This window comes from Ipomoea triloba, chromosome 11, assembly GCF_003576645.1.
Source record: "Ipomoea triloba cultivar NCNSP0323 chromosome 11, ASM357664v1".
In the NCBI taxonomy this organism is placed as follows: domain Eukaryota; kingdom Viridiplantae; phylum Streptophyta; class Magnoliopsida; order Solanales; family Convolvulaceae; genus Ipomoea; species Ipomoea triloba.
Genome location: NC_044926.1, coordinates 1,390,592 through 1,412,584, shown reverse-complemented (window position 1 = coordinate 1,412,584; position 21,993 = coordinate 1,390,592). Strand labels below are relative to the sequence as shown.

General features: G+C 36.4%; 4 protein-coding genes across 5 annotated transcripts; 2 read left to right on the top strand and 2 right to left on the bottom strand.

The window, feature by feature from the left end:
* Window positions 1-1,211: 1,211 nt before the first annotated feature.
* Window positions 1,212-5,138, top strand: LOC115995781 (interactor of constitutive active ROPs 2, chloroplastic-like). Its single transcript, XM_031234918.1, has 4 exons — window positions 1,212-1,516; window positions 1,632-1,815; window positions 2,581-3,180; window positions 4,061-5,138. Exons 1-4 carry the CDS (start codon window positions 1,497-1,499, stop codon window positions 4,838-4,840), a joined length of 1,584 nt encoding a protein of 527 aa, XP_031090778.1. The 5' UTR covers window positions 1,212-1,496; the 3' UTR covers window positions 4,841-5,138.
* Window positions 5,139-5,495: 357 nt separating this feature from the next.
* On the top strand, window positions 5,496-6,964 carry LOC115996320 (40S ribosomal protein S23-like). The gene is made up of 4 exons (XM_031235524.1): window positions 5,496-5,603; window positions 6,181-6,336; window positions 6,437-6,563; window positions 6,653-6,964. The coding sequence occupies exons 1-4, from the start codon at window positions 5,599-5,601 to the stop codon at window positions 6,791-6,793; spliced, it is 429 nt and encodes a 142-aa protein (XP_031091384.1). The 5' UTR covers window positions 5,496-5,598; the 3' UTR covers window positions 6,794-6,964.
* Window positions 6,965-7,371: 407 nt separating this feature from the next.
* On the bottom strand, window positions 7,372-10,571 carry LOC115996734. 2 transcript variants are annotated; one of them, XM_031236109.1, is made up of 2 exons: window positions 10,382-10,571; window positions 7,372-10,121 (listed from the first exon to the last, which is right to left on the bottom strand). In XM_031236109.1, the coding sequence occupies exon 2, from the start codon at window positions 10,108-10,110 to the stop codon at window positions 7,657-7,659; it is 2,454 nt and encodes an 817-aa protein (XP_031091969.1). In that variant the 5' UTR covers window positions 10,111-10,121; window positions 10,382-10,571; the 3' UTR covers window positions 7,372-7,656. The 2 variants fall into 2 exon arrangements, with proteins under 2 accessions (XP_031091969.1, XP_031091970.1); XM_031236110.1 differs by having other exon boundaries at window positions 10,276-10,393.
* A 2,975-nt stretch (window positions 10,572-13,546) lies between these two features.
* On the bottom strand, window positions 13,547-17,255 carry LOC115996223 (APETALA2-like protein 1). The gene is made up of 10 exons (XM_031235373.1): window positions 16,457-17,255; window positions 15,981-16,006; window positions 15,849-15,879; window positions 15,648-15,735; window positions 15,422-15,567; window positions 15,253-15,297; window positions 15,038-15,141; window positions 14,843-14,958; window positions 14,557-14,670; window positions 13,547-14,149 (listed from the first exon to the last, which is right to left on the bottom strand). The coding sequence occupies exons 1-10, from the start codon at window positions 16,927-16,929 to the stop codon at window positions 13,904-13,906; spliced, it is 1,389 nt and encodes a 462-aa protein (XP_031091233.1). The 5' UTR covers window positions 16,930-17,255; the 3' UTR covers window positions 13,547-13,903.
* Between the last annotated feature and the right edge of the window lie 4,738 nt (window positions 17,256-21,993).

The window sequence follows — 21,993 nt, the reverse complement described above, 5'->3', positions numbered from 1 at the left end:
GCCCCTAAAAGAATGATCAAATTGGTGGACCTAAATGTCACGTGTTTGATTGATGTTGAATTCTTTTAAACAAAAATGTTGGTTGGTGTCTTCAATCACATTTATGTTTGTAACATATATTGATACAAAATAATTAATAGTAATCCATAAATAATATTCTTTCCATCCTATTACAATACACAACAATTAATATAGCTATTCATAAATATATCATGTTCTAAAAGGACAAATATTATGTTTATAATTTTTTTTATTTTCACTAACTATTAATAAATTGGTCAACCCTATATATATATATATATATATATATATATATATATATATATATATATATATATATATATATATATATATATATATATATATATAAAGGGAATGCTAACCAGAAAATGAAGAAAAAAGAAAAGAAAAACATTAAAAAATATTATTACTATTAGTTTGATAAGGTAAATAAACTTTTATTGGACGAAGATGATTAGAAACAAGAAATAGCTCTCATGAGGGTTGAGAGCCCAACTTGAAAAAATAAAAAATAAAAATTTGTTAACTCTTTAAGAAAAAATACCATTTGTTTGCAGTAAATTGGGGGAGCGGATTTATTTACAGTAAAGAAAAAAGGGCAAAAAAGTGCTTTATGTGTATCATTGAATACCCAAACCCAAAAGCAACTTTGGAGTCCTTTCCCAACTTGCTTAATTGCTTTGAAACATATTAATATAGTGAAAAAAATAAGCAAGATCCAGTCTGGGCATCACTTTAACCTTGAGAGTGATTAGAAAGCAGTATGATTACTCTGTTGATTGGGAAATTTTGAAAGATATCCTGTAAAAAGTGGGTCATAGTTGTTATCATCACCCTGCCCACAATGTAGTTGCAACACAGTACAACAAAAAGGAGTAGAAAAGAAGCCAGCAAAAACATGAAAAGGATGGCTTTATTAATGACATCTGGGTCACTATGCAAACAAATAGCTATGCAATAGATAAATCTCGCCTTATACTCTTAGTCAACATAAGATTACAAAGAGGTAAATTTAGTTTAAGTTGCTCATAGTTGACCAGTTCAAATTAAGAAGACTGCACCCACTGAGAGTCGAATTTGAAACCTGTTTGTAGTTATCGGCCAACAGACGGACTAATTTGGTTGGGATCGCCTATTAATTAGTGACATTTGTTCTGTCATTTGATTGCACAGCTTTATTATTGGGTTTCTTGGTCTTAAGTTGTAGGTTCGGTTGGTGGGAGTGGAGGTGGTTTCCATGGAGTTTCTTTGAAGCAATTTGTTGGTTTAGTTGGTTTTGCAATCTGTGTATTTGGATTAAAGCCAAGTTGATGCAGAGAAGCTTCATGAAATCATGAAAATCTTCTTTGTATTATGCACTTCTTTAGCCTGAGGATTTGTTCAAAAACATTTCAGGTGGTGTGGGGCCTTTTGAATCAAGAAAGTGTAATTTGTTTCATCACATTTTTCATTTTACTCCTGGGAAGGGATTAAATATGCAGACTCCGAAAGCAAGGTGATTCGTTATGTGTTCTTGATGCATTGATTTCACTTCAGAAATTGGGTGAACCAGAAGGTGATTTGATTTGGTTTGGTTTAGTTATTATTTTTTTGTGTTTATGATGCTGCAGAACTTCTTCTAAGGATCTGCAGCAAAGAACATCTGTTGCTGCGCCTCGGGCGGGTCGAAAGCTCAAGATTACAGCAGGTTCTGAGTCTGATTCTGTTGCATCTCCTAATCCAACCAGTAGGAATCCAAAAGGTAGGAGTTTGAAAGGGAATGACAGACAATCTCCACAAAGTTCTGCATCTGAGGTACCCTTCATTTATTTCATGGCAGTTGCAGTAGTTGTGGGGTGTGTGTAATGTTCTTCACATGAATTCAGTCATATGCACTCATGATCTTGCAAAAGTTTTGCTTTTGAGATTCAGATTTTCTGTTTGTGTTTTATCAACTATGTTGTTTTCCACCATTTTGTGTATATGTTCTGTTCTCTACACTATTTTGATATAGGCCCGTAAACCGTAGTCTATGATGCATGAAAACTCTTTAGAGTAGCATTTTCTATTTGGAAAAAATTTCTTTTTTTTTGGTGTTTCTGAAATCCTCAACTAAGTTGATCAGCTTGTTAGTTGGTTTGGTAAGGATAACACTTATGAGACAGTTTCTGGAGTTTCAATCCTTGGGACGGGTTATTAGATCAAATTTTTGATTAATGGGTAGGATCATTGACCTCATTAATCAAGATCCGACATGTCTCTCGAATTGAAATCCATGAGACGGTCTCAACCAAGTTTTTGCAGCTTAGTAATTGTAAGGCAATAAATTTGACATCCATTAAGAACAGGCTTGTTGGTCTTCTTGGTTTGTTTGAGTCAATCAGCATGCACAACCTAGACTAGTTTACTCGTTGTTGTAACAACTTATTAGACTTCTTGATTTTAAATCGATCAGTTATTTGTAAGCTGTTTTATTCTGTGATTCTTTGTCGATTAGAATTATAATACACAACCTCAACTAGTAATCGGGTTTACTAAGATGCTCCATGCATGCCATCTTTGATTTTGTGGAAAACTCAGAAGAAATTCCCCAGCAAAGCTTCGGAGTTAGAGACACATCTTCTTCAACTGCAAGAGGAGCTAAAGAAGGCAAGAGAACAACTAACTTCATCAGACTCACTAAAGAAGAAGGCCCAGCGCGAGTTAGAAGACACAAAGAAGCAGCTAGCCGCCATGTCCAAAAACCTCGAAGAATCCCAAAACCAACTCCTAGAATTCTCCGACTCCGAGGAAGCTCGGCTGCAAGAACTGCGCAAGATCTCACAAGACCGCGACCGCGCGTGGCAATCCGAGCTGGAAGCCCTGCAGAAACAGCACGAATTAGACTCCGCGGCTTTAGCGTCCGCCATGGCTGAGATCCAGAAGCTAAAGGCGCAGGTCGAGAGAGTGAGTGGAGCCGAAGCCGCCCAGGCGAGGCACGCGGAATCGGCGCACGGCGAGATTTGTCATCTGAGATTGGAACTCGCGGAGACGATTGGATTGGTTGGGGATTTGAAAGCTCAGTTGAATGAGAGTAAGGAATGTGCTGCAAAAGCTCTGCAAGAACTGGGTGAAGCTCAGATGCAGCTGGAGGTGGCACGGCTCACAGAGGAGACGCTGCGCGCCGACGTTGTTAAAGCTGTAAGATTTTTCTCCTATAATATGTTTTAAGAATGATATGATGTTCAAGTAGATGATTAAACTATACGTGAATACATAGTTGGGCTATCAAATTTAACAAATTATAATAACTCAAAATTATGCAATTAAATCAAAATTGACCTATTTAACTGGTCAATACGGAAATGATGGAGAGCAATGTTTAAATAAATAAATATATAATTTTAATTTAAAAATTAAATTGTTAACAAATTAACTGCCACTTCAATCGGTTGAACAAGTAGTTCTAAACTGATACTATAAGTCTATAACTAGAGATGTCAATTGTACTCATACCATACGGGAAACTCAACTTCTTGCCCGGGGACAAAAATAGGAGAACAGGGGGTGATGATTACTCTCCCGGCCCCCAAACACACACACACACACACACACATATATATATATATATTGTATTTAGTAGTAAAATATTTAGTAGTATTTAGGTTGAATATGAATATTTTTTTTTTTATTTTTATAAATTAAAAGTAGGGTTGGGGATTCCCCGTTCCCCGATAATTTATGAGGGAATGAGCATGGAGAGATTTTTCTCGTCCCTGCGCAGGAATGGGGTATGTATCACGCCTCCACCCCGTCTCGTTAACATCCCTATTTGTAGTAGAGTCGATATTACTAAGAAAATTGCCACGTCAACATTGATAGGTTAAATAGGTCAATTTCAGTTGAATTATATCATCTTAAATTGTTCAATGAACCAATTGCATTTTCTTTTTTCAATTTAATGACTTGATTACATATTTGTGTGTGGTTGACCTATTTGAAAATTCTAATTATTATATTTTATATATTTATATATTAATAACAAAGTTTATTATTTACTTTGGTTGAACTGAATTACCAGAAGGAATCATGCAAATCCATGGCTTTTGAATTGGAATTGGAGCAATCAAAGAATCAAGAAACTGAGAGCAATGATTTGAAAGCAGAGATTAATCAGCTAAGATCAGCATTGGAGAGCTCAGAGAGAAGGTACCAAGAAGAGTACATTCAAACCACTCTGCAGATCAGGACTGCCTATGAGCTACTGGAGAAGGCAAAATCAGAATCATTGCAGAGGGAAACACACCTGGAGGCCAAATTAAAAGCAGCAAACTCCGAAATCGAATCGTTGCAGAAAGAACTGTCAACAGAGAGAATATCAGAGCTAGAATCAGAGCTGAATAACTCAGAAACGGCTTTAGCAGAGCTAAAAGCCTGCCTGCTGGACAAAGAAACAGAACTGCAATGCATTGCAGAGGAGAACAGTTTGCTGAAATCAGAAATCCAGGACAGGGAAGAAGGAAAAATCATCATGACTCGAACACTCGAAGAATCAGAATCCTCGACGACCATTGATGAACAGCTGAGATCGGCCCAGGCTGCAAACCTGGACCTGCAGGCTGAGCTGAGAAGGCTGAAAATTCAGTCGAATCAGTGGCGAAAAGCCGTCGAGGCGGCTGCCGCCATGCTGTCATCTTCAACAGGCAATAATGGGAAATACTCCATGGACTACCACACCCTTGGTGGGAAACTGGGGTCACCATTGTCTGATGACATCAATGAAGATGATGACTCCCACAAGAAGAAGAATGGGAACATGCTAAAGAAGATTGGAGTGCTTCTCAAAAAAGGTCAGAAATAAATAGAAAAAACAACAAACTTTTTGCAAGTTGCAATGAAACAGAAGAGTGATTTCTTTCATTAGTTAATAGTCCTGCCTTGTAACAAATTAAAGAGTTTCTTGAAGTGTTATGTAAGAATGGTCTATTATTGTAAAGCGTGATGTCGTAATGCAAAAATAAGACAAGAAGACAGTATAGTTTGTATTTTGTAATAATAATAAATAGAGAATAAGTATCAGACAGTTTTTTATTTTTGGATTACGACGTCGTGTTGTATGGTATTGTAAATTTTTATGTACTCCAACAATTTTTTAAAAATTAATTTCTATCATTTTTTATAATAGTTTGAATTCAAAATAGCCCGTCAAATAAATGTCTAAAAATCACGAATTCGACTTTTGTCAATATATTCTCGAGATAATCATATTGAACTTACCCAATATATCTAAAAAATACAAAAAGTTGCAAAGTATGTATGAATAAATATTCACATTGCAAGAGAATCAATAGTAATAAAACAAATAATAATAATGGAATGGAAGATATACTTGTAACTATATAAGGTTATACTTGTAAATATTGTGCACCTCAATCTGACAATAATATAAGCCCAATAAATCAAAATTTGGGCTGACCAATCAGGCCCAATCTTCAAGCGTGCACTATATAATCTCCTGCGCCAACAAATTGATTAGGTTTAGGGTTTTATCAAGCGGCTGCATAGCATCTCCATCCTCAGACCCTACTCCGAAGCCGGAATTTTCTTCACTCAGCAAACATGGGGTATGTTTTCAGTATATTCCACTTTCTCAATCTCGAAATTGCTCAACTTTTGATTTGATACGAATGGCGAGTTGCTATTTAGTTCGCTTAGGCTTCATAGTTGAGAAATTCTATTGTCTGCAATATCTCACCTTAAATGTAAAAGCTTTTTAAGTTTAGGGGATAATTCTATGTTTCAGAAATATGATGTGTGCTACCTTCATGGTATTTTCTGATAATGCTGAAAAAGTGTTTAAGAAGCAGTTCACATGTTAAATATGGATAATCAGGTAATGTTTGTATATGTTGGTTGAATGATATGTATTGAGGAGATCTAGAGTTTTGAGGCAGAATTGTGCAGTAAATTAACTAAATCTTTTACCATAGGGAGTGGGATAGTCCAAATCTGATCATTTTAATTTTAGTGGAATTCTTGATAGCATGATAAACGGTAATGATTGTAGTTTGTCTTGCTAAGTTATGTTGTAGCTGCCCCACTCCTTGTTTTTGCAAGAGTTAGCGGTGTGGTGTATGAATGTCTGCAGGCTGAAGCTGTCCAACAGATTGTATTTTTTACATATTTTCTGTAATGTTGCAGGAAGACACGTGGTATGGGAGCTGGACGCAAGTTGAAGTCCCACCGTAGGAAGCAAAGGTGGGCTGACAAGGCTTATAAGAAGTCCCATCTTGGAAATGAATGGAAGAAACCTTTTGCTGGTTCATCCCATGCTAAAGGCATTGTGCTTGAAAAGATGTAAATCCACTTCTGAGATTTTGATTTGCTTTTTTTTTTTTGTTGGTGTTGAATTCACAATCTAATCATTCCATAACTGCTTGTCTGTCCGTGTGCACAGAGGTATTGAGGCCAAACAGCCAAACTCTGCCATTCGTAAATGTGCTAGGGTTCAACTCATCAAGAACGGGAAGAAAATTGCTGCATTTGTTCCCAATGATGGTTGCTTGAACTACATCGAAGAAAATGTAAGCTCATTCTCCTACTCCAATTCTTACATGCCACTCCTGCTTGGTAATGATTCTCATCTAACCTTTTCCGTGTTATTACTTTGTAGGATGAGGTGTTGATTGCTGGATTTGGAAGGAAGGGTCACGCCGTGGGAGATATTCCTGGTGTTAGGTTCAAGGTTGTGAAGGTTTCTGGTGTCTCTCTCCTGGCTCTCTTCAAGGAGAAAAAGGAAAAACCAAGATCTTAGATTGTGAAATCCTCCTGAGCATCTTAGTTTGATGATAACAATAGAGATGAACTTTTTGTTGTGTCGGGTTTTTGTTTGGTGAAAACTTTCCTATCTATTTACTGTACTCGAATTTTGTTGTCTATTTAATTAAAATATTCATCTAAATCGGGTTCTCTCATTTTGTGTTACTGTTAATGCTAATGGGCTTCTTTATTGTCAAATCTGCACTGGAATTTTGTTGTCTATTGATCTCTAGGTCTCGTTTATCCAATTTATTTAGGATTTTCAGGTTCTAAATAAGAATCTAATTCTAAATGGGGGAAATAATAATTTATTATTTATTTGTTCCTTCTTTTTTTTTATGATACATTAGGATTTGAGCTTTCCCTCGACTAAATAGTACTCCTTAAGTTTCTACTCTTGTTTGTAACTCTGATTTGAACCAACTGATTAGAACCCTCACACTGTGCAAGACTTTAAGATGATTGAATCAACTGAGCTAACTTGACTTCCCAAAAGGGGTCACCCATCCCGACCCCTTTTCTAGTATTACAACAAAAAATAAAAAATAAAAAAAATAGAGCAAATCTTTGACATACACATCCAACAAATACAGTTACTCTAACAGTTATAATGATGGTCAGCTGTATTATTCTAGTTCGAAGCTTTCTATATAGTCACAAGTGAACCAATTTGTCAGTAGCTAAATCTCATCAAATGTGCATGTAATGGCAAGGTGAACAGCATCTAACTGTTTGACTATGAATATGCTACTATGGTACAAAGTAACTAAGCACAGGGAACTATTAACATGTCTCAGTCCCCTTGAAATGCCATATTGCCATTGACTGCTGCAGATCTTGGATCACTTCGCTTGCCTTTCAAACACGGGAGGCATCAGGTGGTGTTGGAGTGTAATGAAGGCGGTAGCTAATAAGTGAAGGGCCAAAAGTGCTGTATTTGCCAGGACTGCTGAAAGCCTTCTCAGCATCAGATTGCCTCTTGAAGACGACTTTTGCACACTTGGTCTTGCCCAGGCCTTCCGTCTTGGACTCGTCGAGAGGGCCAAAGCGGCTGAATATCTTGTTGAGATCTGCTCCCAAAGGAACAGCTTCCGGATTTTGAAAGTTAAGAATCAGTGCGGTTGGATTGGATTCCTCGTCTTTGCCATCCACAAGACCAGACGGATCATCAGATTCTGACTCCATATTCACACCGTCTTTTTCTTTCACATCTAATTGACCAGATGGATCATCAGATTCTGGCTCTACATCCTCACTGCCTTTTTCTTTCACATCCACATGACCAGATGGATCATCGGATACTGACTCAATAACCTCACTGCCTTTTTCTTTCACATCCACATGGCCAGATGGATCTTCAGATTCTGACTCAATAACCATGCTGTCTTTTTCTTGGTTCTCTGTGTTTGGGTTGGCAGCAACAACCACGTCCAATTGACCAATGGAAGTATTCTTCTCGTCCTCAGGGTCTTCTGATAATGCTTGCTCTTCAGGATCGTGTAACTCGGCATTTTCCAAAGTTGAATTCCTAAAATCACAGAAAAATCTACTAAATGGAACCAGCATGCTATACCCATTCATGGGATCTTTGGCAGCCAAGGAGAGCTTTAAGAGCATGTCCTGAACAGGAGGGAACTCTGCCAGAGACTTGAGAACTGGAGGTGATCCACCAAGTTGAATTGCAGCCCTCTGTATGCGCTCTCCTATCCCAAGAAGTTTCTTAGGCAGTATAGACTGGTTATTACCAGTTTCAGGTGGCTTAGATGTTTTTGTTCTCTTCATTTTTACGTCACTCGATGCTAGATTGCTTGCTTTGTGCTTATTATCAGAAGACAGAATGTTTACTTTCCTATCAGTTTTTTTCTTACTGTTCTTGCCACTACCAGATATCAATTTTACCTTCTTTTCCATATGGTCAGTATCCTCAGGGTGCCGTCTACGCTTCACAGAAGTACTCTTTGTGGCAGTTTCCTTATCACTTCCAGAAGGAACTCCATCATCCTCAGTCCAACCTGGAACTTCTTCTTCCCTATCTTGCAACACTTGTATGTCAGCATCATTCTCCAACAACCCATCACATTCTCCCAGTGCAGATAGCTTATCATAACAGTTCCAACGATTGAAAGCCAGCAACTGAGCTCTTGCCACAACAAACCCCAATCTATCAACACCATCACACTGGGAGGTTGCTAAGGACTTCAAATGTTGAATAAGTACAGCAGGGCTAAAAGAGGATGCCGTTGACAAGTTGTCACCACCATCTCTTTGACATGATTCCTTTTGAATGCCACGGTTGACCACATTCTGGGTTTTAAATTTAACTTGCACCTCCTTTGGCACGCATCTGCAAGACAAACCAAATTCAACTCTTCTAGAGACCTCATCCAATACACAATCTAAGGCATGACAGAAGGCATCTGTATAGCACTGTTTCTCCATTTGATTGAAGTACATCCTAAAAGGTTTTATTCGAGACACATCATTCCATGCAAATGTATGATCCCCAAAGTAGGCTATTAGATGGGTATCTTTCTTAAAATACTTCATTGCTTTCCGTGATGCAGCAGAAGATTCAAATATCTGCCCTGGCCACCAAGGATGACCACTCACCTTGCCCCATACAAGATCATTCACACTATACTCTCCTTCATCCTCTGTTCTAGATCCCTGCACGCATCCTTCTATATTCGAAGCAGCATACTTAACATCTTTTCCATCAGCATCTTCTGGCTCCATGTCCATCAACTTCCCTTCACTTACCATTTGTGGGTCCCCATTTAAGCCGGCCTCTTCAATATAAGTGGCCTCATCACTCATACAATTAACTGCTACAGTTGCATTTTCGTCATCTAAACAATCTCTACTCTCAGTTCCTTTATTCCCAATCCCATTCATGGAAACCACTTTATCCTCAGAGTTTTGCTGTGTATCTAAATCCATATCATGGCAAATCCCTGTCCTATCTGTGGCAGAATCCAGAATTCCCTCTTCGCCTAATCTATGAACATGTTCCACATCATCATCTACACCCAAATCAACAGAAGCTTTACTACAACTCTCTTCCACAAACGAACCGCTAGCAATCCGAACACAATCAGTTTGTCCCTCTTTGTTATCCACTTTTAGACCAAGTTCTATGTCTGAGGCTTCAGTATTTCCAACAACCCTTGATCCTTCCCCTGAAGCCCCACACGCCTGATCACAGAGATTCTCCGTTGGGGTTTTGTTTCCTAATGGATCAGTAATCACATTCTTTGCTTCAACTGAAACGCCCTCTGAATTCAAGTCAACACCCTCCAATTTTGCAGACATTACCACAAACCCTAAAAATACCATAAATAGTTACATATACTCATATACACCTATATATACACTAATACAACATCCCCACGCATCAATAAACGCCACAAAACAACACATTTAATACGCAAACCAAAATAATAGAGATAGGTAGAAAATGAGAGAGCAGGGTTTCACCTGACTGACTCAGCTTGAATAGGAAATAACTTCCAGCGATTGCTATTCAGGGAGATGTAATAATAAGAATAATAAGATTCAATATGTACTGTGTGTTACGACTTACGAGTATTTTACGTGTAGGGCTTTCCGGTGCCGGAAATGGCTGCGGCGGCGGCGCTGCTTAGGAAAAGAAGCAGTCGTGGCCGTCTGAATTTTGCGTGGAAATGGGGGAGACCACCGTCGTTGAGTTTTGATGCTGTGGAGTGTTGGCCAAGCGCGGCGTAATATCAACTCATCATTTTCTAACATGGACCACAAGTTGCACCGTACCCCGGCATGTGTACATTTTTTTTTAGGCTCATGTAAAATAACTCTTAAAATATAGAGATATAAAATCATACTTTGCGAATTGATGACCACTTTAAAATGTCAATTGATCATGCTCAAAATACCAGACTTGATCCCTTGTCTTTTTCTCTAAACTTCATCAATATAATCAATTGATCTACTCAGACAATTATAATTAAGCTTATCAACACTATTTGTTGTCATTGTCACTGTTTTCTTCTTCTTTTTTTTTTTTTGAATTTGATTTTCCGAGTTGGGCTATAAATGTTGGGCCACTAATAAAAATTTACTAGTTGCCAATATCGGCCCATTTAAATATGATACAACCCCAGTAAAAGAGTCTTTGATTACATGGCTACAAGGCTACAATCATGAAGGACGAATGAATATAGCCCATTGTCATCACAAAGGCCTGAATATAGGCGTAATCCCAATGGAGTCGGCTCATGAAGCCCATTACGCTAATGCTAGTCTTTCGACTTTAAAAATGTTACTATTCATAGTCTTTCAACTTTCAAAATTTAAGGAACTACGGTTATCACAGAGACACAATGGATAGTTAAGATTTGATAATTAAAGAATAGTCGATGCTTAACTTGGACCATGTAACATTTTGAAAAGACAACGGGTGATCGATTTGAAAGATTAGAACTAAACTTATCAAAATCATTATACTCAGAGAACTCTAGATGATATTAACTAACATTCAAATTTGTAATCTTATAACTTTTAAGTCAACAGCTAATCTGCCCAACTTGACTAGGTTGTTCGGTGTTAAATGCAATGATGGTAGATGAGTACATGGGTAATACCAATGTGGAAAAGAGCGAAGCCTCCAAAACCGAAAGACATTCGACTGCGAAAGAAAGAGGAAGGAGTTGTCATATATACGGAGTGTCAGCACATGATGATGCTGGCTCGTGAATGGGAGATAGATAGATAAAAACATCCTTGAAAAGTGTCACGGAAAGATCTGAGAGATCTCCGGCGAGTCTCATAGTGCAGTAGTGGCGTGCCCAGGAAAAGACTGCACCTACTGAACCCCCAAAAGGCGTCGTCTGACTTCCATTGACAAGGCAGTTTAGTAGAAGCGGCAATGTGTGTGCGCTTAGGCTTTCCATTATGGGCCACTACAATGCCCTCTGCACCACCTTTGCTTCCTCAATTCACCTACACCCTCTGCTTTTCAATCCCAACATTTGATTTTTTTTTTCTCAATTAAAATTTTAAACTCATAATTAAACCTACGTAAAGTGATTACTTTTTATGATATTTGGTGCGACACCATTTAGCTGTGTTTGGAATTGCAATGAATCTCATTAAATATATTGTTTTGTTGATACGAAAGACTTTTGTTTAAATTTTCTAGAAAGCGGTAATGTACTAATTATTAGGAATATAGAGTACACTACACTGTTCAATGATTTTCATTACCATTTAAATGGAATCATTAAAAAGGTTATAGTGCGAGATTGGACTTGTTCAATACTGCACATTCATAGATAATCTAAATACTATGCACTAGATGGCAATATATCAATTATATCATGATTGATCTCATCCTAGTTTACATAATTTTAAAAATCTCTGAAAGATTTAGACCCTCAATTTTTTCAAAATTATAATATATATATATATATATATATATGTATGTATGTATGTATAATACAAGTTACACATTGATGTAACTTGTGCGTCTAGCAAACATTGGTCACCAACTACTGATCACTAAACATTTCGTTTTAAAAAATAAATAAATTTTGATAAGGAATTGCCAAAAAAAAAAAACCATTAATCTTGTCATAAGGATTTTTGTTTTTGGCCATGGTAATTTAGTATTTACAATTTTAATTGTTGTGGAAAGAAGGCAAACAGCGGGCGGTCAGCGGTGAAATAGTGTTAGGTAGGTGTGGTTCCAAAGAAGCAGCTGTTCAGAGATTACTGTGCCTGTGTCACGTAGCTTACCTCGTACCTACACGTGGCCACTGTCACTTTTCAGTGTGAGCTGTCCAACAAAGTTTTTGCAAACTCACATTAGTTCGTCACGTCCAATCGTTTTTTCATACTCTTTTGGTATTAATCATACGGCTTAAATCGGCTAATTATATTTATCATTTTGCAAACGCATATGATCGGTTGCATGCCATTTTCTTCTGCCATCATTTTCTGTCTATAGTCATTATATTGGACTGTCCAATGCTTATCTGATTTGACAATACCCTGAACGGTTTCACTGATGCAACCAACCCCCATTTTTGTAGTGAGCGATAAATTTAGATTATTTATAGTTAATTGGTTTAAATTAATAACAGAATGCTTTTAATATTGTGATTATCAAGCCAACGGCAAAAATTTAGATTATTTATAGTTAATTGATTTAAATTAATAACAGAATGCTTTTAATATTGTGATTATCAAGCCAACGGCACAATTAACCCATTTGATTTACTACCAAGGTGAGTTTTATTTTGAATCTACTTGACGAAAATACATTGGGGAATCCCATGTAGTAAAGTTCTTTTTGTTTTGAATAAAGTGATAAAATTGGAATGTAATGAATTTTTAATTGTATGGTTTTCATCAAATTGCTGTTTCAGGTTGGCAAAGGGTCAAATAAGAGTGGGGGCAAAGGAGTACAAAAGAGGCAGGAGGCTTTTAACAGTATACGGATAAACCTCCTTTTCTACTATGTTTCTGCGGGTGCCTGAATCCTAAAGTAACGCCGAGGATTCCGGATGGTACTTTCGATTTAGGAAATCCCTGTGCACAGAAATGCTACTGTTCACATGTGGCACTACCATCGGAAAATACAAAAAGTATAATTAACCATTTCCAAAGTAGGGGGCGACGTGGAGGGCTTTAGTCCAAAGAATAAAAAAGTTAGATAAAATAAAATACGGCAATGAAGTTATGGAAGAATAGGCAGGTGTTAACAAGGCACTTCAAGAATAAAATTGGACAGTTTCTCATACTTCCATATTAAAGGGGAAAAAGCCACAGAATTAACATTTCGGAGTTAAGTGCAGGCAAAGATGAATTTGAGCACCAGTGGGCAGTGGCACCCTATCATACATTCTGATGTAGTCTAAAACCTTGAGCTTTAACACTATTAAAGCTATTGTAATTGTATGCAGTCTTACAAATCACTCAAAACAGAAATGAGCAGCACATGGCCTTGTATGCGTAGTTAGAAACCAAAACCCTGTTTGTGCGTAGCAATTGTTCATTTTGCTCTTACCTAATTTCAGAGTACTAAGGGAGGAAAGAATTGACGGCAGTAACCGACTACCTGTTGACTTCAGCTCCGGCAGCAAAAGTGAGCAGTGCTGTTCATAGTTTGAATAGGAGGTGAAGAATGGTGGTAGGGTAACATTCCACCAGAGAAATGAGGTAGCCGGGCAGCAGCCGAGGAAGAAGTAAAGGTTGTGTTAGCGAATCCTGATGATGCTGCAGTAGAGAAGAGTGTTGCTGGAGGAGTCCCACCATAAGCTTGAGCCCAGTTTGGTGAGGAATCAATTTCCATGCCCTTCCCTATTGCTGTTCCCTGCATTAAGTGGCAAATTGACCATTGGTGACTGGAAGACCAAATTTTCTTTCAAGTGACTTAATATCCATAAATCACAAGTAACAATAGCTGTCATAGATATATTTGCCCATAAGACAGAGTTCATTTGGACCAGTATGATTTTCACACGGGTGAAAGGTAATAACTCACTAAACAATTGGTTCAATATGTATACATTCAAATGATTTTTGCAGAGTTCAGGTGTTACTAACTCCTTTAAACTCTAGCAACGACAGTGTAGATTTCAAAATAGTGTAGGCCTAGAACATTATCAGGAGCAGCAAGAGAAGAATGAATTGTCTAGAGAGTAAAAATAATGACAGTCAAATGTATAGAAATCTTGTAGTATGCTTCAAACCATGCTAGACAAGGGGATAGTGGGATACCTTGTAAATGGGAAAGAATTGAGTATTTACTCCATTGCAGATAGGAGGATGCTCAGAAAGCAATTCATAGCCATGTGGTAGTAGTTCAGATTCCACTGTATTTGAAGCAGAGGCCTGCATACGAAGGAGGACAATTTAAACCGGTTACAACACAGAAGAATTTAGTGTTTCAATGCACTATCTAATACAAACCAATTAAAAAATTAAGATGGGAGGGAAAAATCAGAAATATGAAAAGAGTTGCATAGAATGAGATAAAGTTTTAAATCGAAGCCCTTCAACTTACCCCCACTCCCCACTGCTTTGGACTGGCTAAACCACTTTGCAACTGGAGGGTTCCCATGCCATCTACAAAACTAGTAGGAGCAATGCCCAAATGCAAATCCAAATCTTGGCTGCCACCTGCATGAAATGCCAGGGTCCTATTAATGGACATGTTCACCAAGGATTATCAATGATAGATGTTGTAAAGAACCTTTACCTCCAGTATCAACTTCAGAAGTCAACTCTTGTTCATATGCGCTTAGTTCAAAATTTGTCACAGCTTCCCTCCCATTTAATTTTATGGCGGCCTTATCATATGCCCTGATCAAAAGCAAAACAAAATTCCAAGTCAACTAAGTTCTAGAAATGTTATGTTGAGAGGCTGGATTATATAACATATAGGAGCAAACAGTGAACTTATGATAATAGGACCTTGCAGCTTCTATCTCACTGTCAAACAGTCCAAGGTAGATATACCTGCATCCAAATGTTATATGCTAACCGATAAGAACATGTACTCCTCAGTTTATTAACAATGCTATATCATGATAATGTAAAAGGATATCCATTTTAACCAACAATGAAGGTAATAGAATCTTACTTCTTGCCAAGGAATTGCCCCATTCGAGCTTCCCATCGTCCACATTTGTGTAGGGTAACTCCCCTATACTTTGAACTCCCTCTAGAAAACCCAGTGCTCTGACGACGGAGAATGTGCACAAACTCTTCCTTCGTGAAGTTCTTCATCTGCATAGTATTCAAAAAATTTACAATGATGATGTGATGGGATATCAGAACCACCATGAATACTAATAATACTACCCAACCTGCTGGAGATCTTCTTCATAATCGCTGACATTAAAATTAATATCAGCATCTAGTCCACGAAACTTAATTGCAGCACGATCATATGCCCTGATATTAATAGAGGTTCTTCAAGTTAATTCCATCCATCCATTACTATAAACTCAGCAAATTTGAACCACAAGACCAGTATAAAGAAGAACCCAGCTTAAGATATTCATTACCTAGCAGCAGCATGGGCAGTATCAAATCCTCCTATGAACACATTTAGATTCCAAAGTAAGAATAGATCATCAAAAATGTATCAGTAATGTTTCAATATATCAATATAACATCTACTAAAAACATTCGCTTACCCAAGTAAACTTGTTTCCCACAGTCCCTGTAAACAAAAACAAAGCCATCAGAATTGACATTAGAATCGAACAATTTGTGATCGGGAATGAGATAAATCATCTACTATGTTTCTTACTGCATATAGCTTTGACCAAAATTATCCAGTGATATTACCTGATCATCAATATTTAAACAAATGTCTTATGGACATCGGTGATGAATTATGTTAATCAGAGATTGTTCAGTATTGCAAACAACTGTTTGAGACTCCTCTAAACTCTCAATACGGTTATTACTCCCATTGAGGCATAAATATGAACCCAAGTATAGCAAGTAGATAAAATCGATTTCCAACAGCGATTAGTTGGTGTTAGCTAAGCATTCCCCATGCATTATCCACAGATTATGTCTAATTATATTGTGCAAATTTGACAAAAGCATCGAAGAACATATCCGAAAAATAGATATCGTCTATCACATAATAGTGTGAACTTACCAAATGTGAGATTCCCATCTCCCCGTCCTTCGATAGAATGTGACTCCACGGTACTGAGAGCTGCGGGACCTCGGTCCTCTTCTACTCTTCTTCACCTGCGGCCTCTGAGGCGGCAAAATCATAATCCTCGGATCCGCCACAATGCCATAATTGGCCGAGAGATCCAACCACTGTTGCTGCTGCTGCTGGTTGAACAACACCGCCTCTCCCCCGCTCAACGGAAACAGCTCCTTCGTCTCAAAACCACCTCGATTCTCACTCTCCCCGTACTCCTTCCCATCCTCCTCCCTCCTCAGTATCTCAAACGCGTATCCATCCGAGCAGGAGTACTCGTCGTCGCCGGCGGTGCTGGAGGTCTCCGCATTCACAACCGAGGAATTCGAGGTCCCCGATAGCTCCAGAACCTTCTCCGACGCCGCCACCACACCTCGATCGCCGATCGCCTCCACCGCGCTGAGATTGAGGTCAAACATCGCCTCTCTGTAGCGAAACCGCAGCTCAAACGAGAGAATACAACTACAGAACCAACTCCAACGAACAATCTATAGAGAGAGGGAAAGAGAGGAGCGAGAAGTGGTGAAGAAGAAGAAACGAATGTACGTATACAGGAGTATACGGGCGGGTATAAATGTATACGTACATATATATATAGAGAGAGAGATAGAGAGAGAGAGAGAGGTTAGGGGATTACGGCATTTGCTTAGGGGGGGAGAAGAGGCCGGCTCTCAAGTGTCTGTAGCTGTGAAGCTTAGCATTGTACGGTAGAGAGGGGAAGAAAGTGTGAAAGAGACCGAAATGGAGAGATATTATAATAATAAAAAGAAACGTTTTGTGCGTGCTTAGTTTTGGCAAGTATTGTGTCTGTACGTATATGTGCTGCAGGAGGAGACACCAAAGAAACGAGAAAGAGGCGGAGTTTATTGCAAGTCTGTTACAGAGCGAGCCGTGAACGGTTAGAGCCAATATCTTTCTCTCTTTTTTTTAAATAAACTTCAACATATATATATATATATATATATATATATATATATATATATATAATGAAAAATGCAATTTACTCCTCAAATTTTATCCATAATATTTCCTCTTATGATGTGTCTAATAATCATTGGTTGTCTATAAATTGAATGACTCTACTATTAGTTAAAAATAAAAAATAAAATTACTTGAGCAATTAGGAAATACCCGGTAAGGAGAAAAAGATTAGAGTGGTAGGTAGCATTAGTCTATATATTAAATTAAATAACAATTAAAGTATGCCTTAATTGAGATAGGACAAATGTCAATTTATCAAAAATTCAAGTCAATGATAAAAGTCATGAGCCTCAAACAATGACGACGATAGTTAGATGAGGTCGATCCTTAAGCGGCAAAACACTTGGTGTTGAAATTATTATTATATTATTTTATCAAATAATGTGTAAAATATAAAAATAAAGATTATCATCAGACAACTCAAAACGTTCTTAAGGCAACACAAAAATTACAATCCCACGATTAATCTCCTTCATTTACAGTAGCACGTAGCGTTAGTTCACTCTCTCAAGTCATCTTGGCCTTCGAGGCTCTGTGGATGCGTTATTGACATTTATCATTGACTTGAATTCTTGATATATTAGCGTATGTCCATGTCATATCGCATGACCTTAACCTTTAGTTTTAGTCCTTGTACTTGGCTAGCAGCCCTTGTAGTTAAATGTTATTGATATCACACGTCCCTACCAAGATTTGTGCAATTTGAGCGCCCTACCCCCTCCACCCAATATCTTTACAAGACAAATTACATTTAAAACAATTCAACCAATTCAATATTGATGTGTTTTCAAAAAAAAAAAAAAAATCAATATTGATGTCAACATTCTTTTTTTTTTTGAAGAAGAAGAAATGTCAACATTGTAGTTACTTTAATTAATCACTCTCATATATGGAGTGTATAGATCATTTTGTTTAATATATGAAAATAAAATAAAATAAGTAACAATCTGAATATGTTTTAATCAAACAAACTGAGCAAAATAAATATCCATATAAAAGTATGCATTCCCCCATCTGGGTTAACATATGAAACTTTAAATCTTTCAACCAATATGACTCTTTCAACTCTCAAGTCAAAAATCAATTGACCAATCAATCTAAAATAGTTTCATAAGTTTTACTTATTAACAACAACATAAAAATGTTCAACACAATAAACTTAAACATCACTGTTAATTAGTACCAGTTTGGACCATATGCAGTTAAAGACACTACACATGTCTCAAAGATTTACACACCCAAAATATACAAAGTAATATATACAAAGTGTATATTATTTGAATCTACATAAAAGTTTATAGTATTTGAGTTTCCATAAATGAAGAAAACTACAAAAGAGAAATGTGAAAAAATAATGTGACATGACCTAACAATAAGGCATCGTTCCCCACCCTCATTCTCCCTATCAAAAACACATGCAAATTGCCAAACAAGTACTCATATTCATACTTTAGAGGGGAAATTACACATTTTATCTCTAAATTCGTTTTAAATTATAATTTTATTAGTTACTCTTTTTTAATTCTTAGAAGTGTATCCATTTAACATTTAACATTTAACTGTGTACTAAGTTTGTTTGTGTATAAAGTTTTATGTATCAACTAGTTAATATACTGAATTAACAATCTATTTAATAATTAAATGACTATATTTGTATAAATTGAAATATAAAGACTTAATTAATAAATTTATAACTCCACAACAATTGAGAAACTAAAAGTATAATTTATCTTAATTGATTCTACATCGTTGTTAGTTATAAACGCCTTCTTTAGTTGCCAAAAACACCTTGAACCAATATATGAACCACGCGCCAGCCTGTTGACGGCCACTCTGAAATTTTGGCTGTTGAATTCTCAATTCCAAGTTGTGAGTTGCTCTCATTGTCGTTGGTGAAATTCGATCACTGGCCTTTCATGGTAACTCAACTGAGAGATTACGATAACTCAACTGAGAAATTGCTCCACACTGCCGCTGGTGAAACTCGATCACTGGTCTTTCATGGTAACTCAACTGAGAGGTTGCGGTAACTCAATGAGAAGTTGTCCTCACATTGTCGCTAGAGAGACTCAATTACTGATTTTTCCTCTCAAACTTTAACCTTGTGATCAGTTGAGATGTCCATTATGACAGCTCTTATTTCTTTTAACTTTCACTGTAGATGACTGGAGTCATTATAACGGAGGTGACCAGTGACAACACAGCAATGATAGAATTTAAAATAGAAACAAAATAATAATGCCGCAGATGGCTTCAGACTTCACGTAGAGTTGCAAAGCACACATATGCCCCCCGGTCCGAGGCCTTCTCTGCGCGCCACGTGTGACCGCCACTGTTCACACATCGCTGGCCCCTGTCTTTACAGCGTGTTTGGATGAGAGCAAATTGGGGAATTGAAAATCATTTCATCTAAACAATTCTTCGTAATAATTAATGTTTGTTCACAACCTCAATTGCACTCCTTAAATCATTAAACACAGTACTACAATAATTTACGTGTTAATCTTTTGCTTGCTAACATAATCATACACTATGTTAACAAATATAGACCCTAATTATTCCTAATTTAAAAGGGTAAAAACTCCAAACTATTTACGAAGTTATCTTTTGTTGAATCCGAGAGGGATGTGTAGATTGAATAATATTGAATGTAGAGAATATGACGTTTGACCTACGATTTATGGATTCCCTTTAATGGTATTACACTTATCCTTATAAATAATTGTATATACCATTAGATGATGTGACCACTATTCGTATATATATACTATGTATCATGGTCCATATTGCAATATAATGTATATCTATTCATTTTTAATATACTGAAAATGAAAGTGATATGTATTACAACGTGGACCATTATCCGCAATATAATTTGTCTATTTGTATAACTTTTGTTGCTTTTTAATTTTTTTTTATTTGAAGTAAACATAGACCCATCGTAATTATTATTTTTGTATAACATGTCATTATCTGTTTGAATTTTTTAGTATTTGATTAATAATAAGTGGAGTTAGCCAATTCATATATACCAATAAATACAAGGCTTTCATTATGATGTAACAATTTATGAACAGATAAAGCATTTCCCTTTAAAAAAATAGTAATATCCAATTATAGTCTCTTAAACATAATCATCTGAAAATGAGTATTGCTAACACTCTTTTATCATATGGAGAAACCCTCATAATTGTCAAAAATTAAAGTGGATCATTTTCATAAATAGGAAAGTTAACATTTTTATCTCAAATGCCAATAATTATTTAACAAACATTTTGGAGTTTAATGAAGAAATAACCAAATATATTATCTAAAATATAAAATTAAGTTATAGGTAGTATAATATTATACATTTTCACTTTAATAAGTCTTGATAAGTACTAGGGGTGCAAATGAGTCCAGCTAAATTCGAATCTAAGTAGACTTAAGTTCAAAATCGATTGAATTTAAAAATTTAGTTTCAAATTCAAACAAGTCAATTAGAATCAACCAAATCAAACTCGAACTTTATAAAAAAAAAAAAGTAATGTGTCTAATCAAGTGTAAATTTGTAAGTTCGAGTAAATTAAATACACACAAAAAAAAAGCTTAGAGTGTATAAATTAATAACGACGATCAACACTTAACTTTAAAGTTTTAACTTATAATATAACTTGGTCAAAGGTGAAACATGTAAAATGAAAAGACAATAACAAAGATTTGATAAATCGAGGTAATAAGCATTAAAAATTAATTAATGTCACTTCATAACATTGTTATAGTCCTTTTTAATTACTAATAAAATTTATTTTGTTCTCTAATCCTATGTTACGAGGTTAGCAAGTGTATAGTATTTTCTCTCTCTGTGTTTTGGAAGGTTGCAGCCTGCAGCATGCATACTGCTATAACATAGTACTTACACGTGCGAAGCCAAATATTATTTTAAATACAACCTAAAATGGAGGCAATTCACAAGAAAGATTTTTATTTATTTTATTTTTTTTAATAATGCATAGTCTTCTCAACTTATGTCAGATTAATTATAGCCTCTAGTTCTCATCTCCAAGTGTCATTAGAAAGTGTAAATCTGGATTGCATGAGTAATTTTTCAATCAGTCCTTTTGCTGTATTGTGTCATAAGGAATTCAACCCACGCTCAACTTCAATAATGTTTGAGGCGGGTTCAACAACCCACTCTGTCGCACCCACCGTTGCTTGAGATCGACTGATCAACTACTATGCTAGTCCCAGAAAGCAATTTACAAGAAAGGTAATGCATGTGCTACTTGAATGATTACTCTAGATAAATATAAGTAATGTATAATAGCTCATAAATTTCACATAAAAAGTAAATCACATTATGAAGTCCCTACACAATAGGCTTAACAAAAATGGTGTTGACAATAATTTTACTCGTAACTCTATGATACGAGAATCATGCTTTACTAATTCGACAATTTATTTTTGTTAATATAGTGAATGCTATTTTTTCTAAACTTATGTAACTCTTGTTCAACAACTTT

Coding starts and splice junctions, on each gene's coding strand:
- LOC115995781 (XM_031234918.1), top strand. CDS start 1,497: ATGCAGACTCCGAAAGCAAG. Junction 1,816..2,580: donor CACAAAGTTCTGCATCTGAG/GTACCCTTCATT, acceptor TGGAAAACTCAG/AAGAAATTCCCCAGCAAAGC. Junction 3,181..4,060: donor GCGCCGACGTTGTTAAAGCT/GTAAGATTTTTC, acceptor CTGAATTACCAG/AAGGAATCATGCAAATCCAT.
- LOC115996320 (XM_031235524.1), top strand. Junction 6,337..6,436: donor GGCATTGTGCTTGAAAAGAT/GTAAATCCACTT, acceptor CCGTGTGCACAG/AGGTATTGAGGCCAAACAGC. Junction 6,564..6,652: donor TGAACTACATCGAAGAAAAT/GTAAGCTCATTC, acceptor ATTACTTTGTAG/GATGAGGTGTTGATTGCTGG.
- LOC115996734 (XM_031236109.1), bottom strand. CDS start 10,110: ATGTCTGCAAAATTGGAGGGTGTTGACTTGAATTCAGAGGGCGTTTCA.
- LOC115996223 (XM_031235373.1), bottom strand. CDS start 16,929: ATGTTTGACCTCAATCTCAGCGCGGTGGAGGCGATCGGCGATCGAGGT. Junction 16,007..16,456: donor AGATGGGAATCTCACATTTG/GTAAGTTCACAC, acceptor TTTTGTTTACAG/GGACTGTGGGAAACAAGTTT. Junction 15,736..15,848: donor ACTGCCCATGCTGCTGCTAG/GTAATGAATATC, acceptor TATTAATATCAG/GGCATATGATCGTGCTGCAA.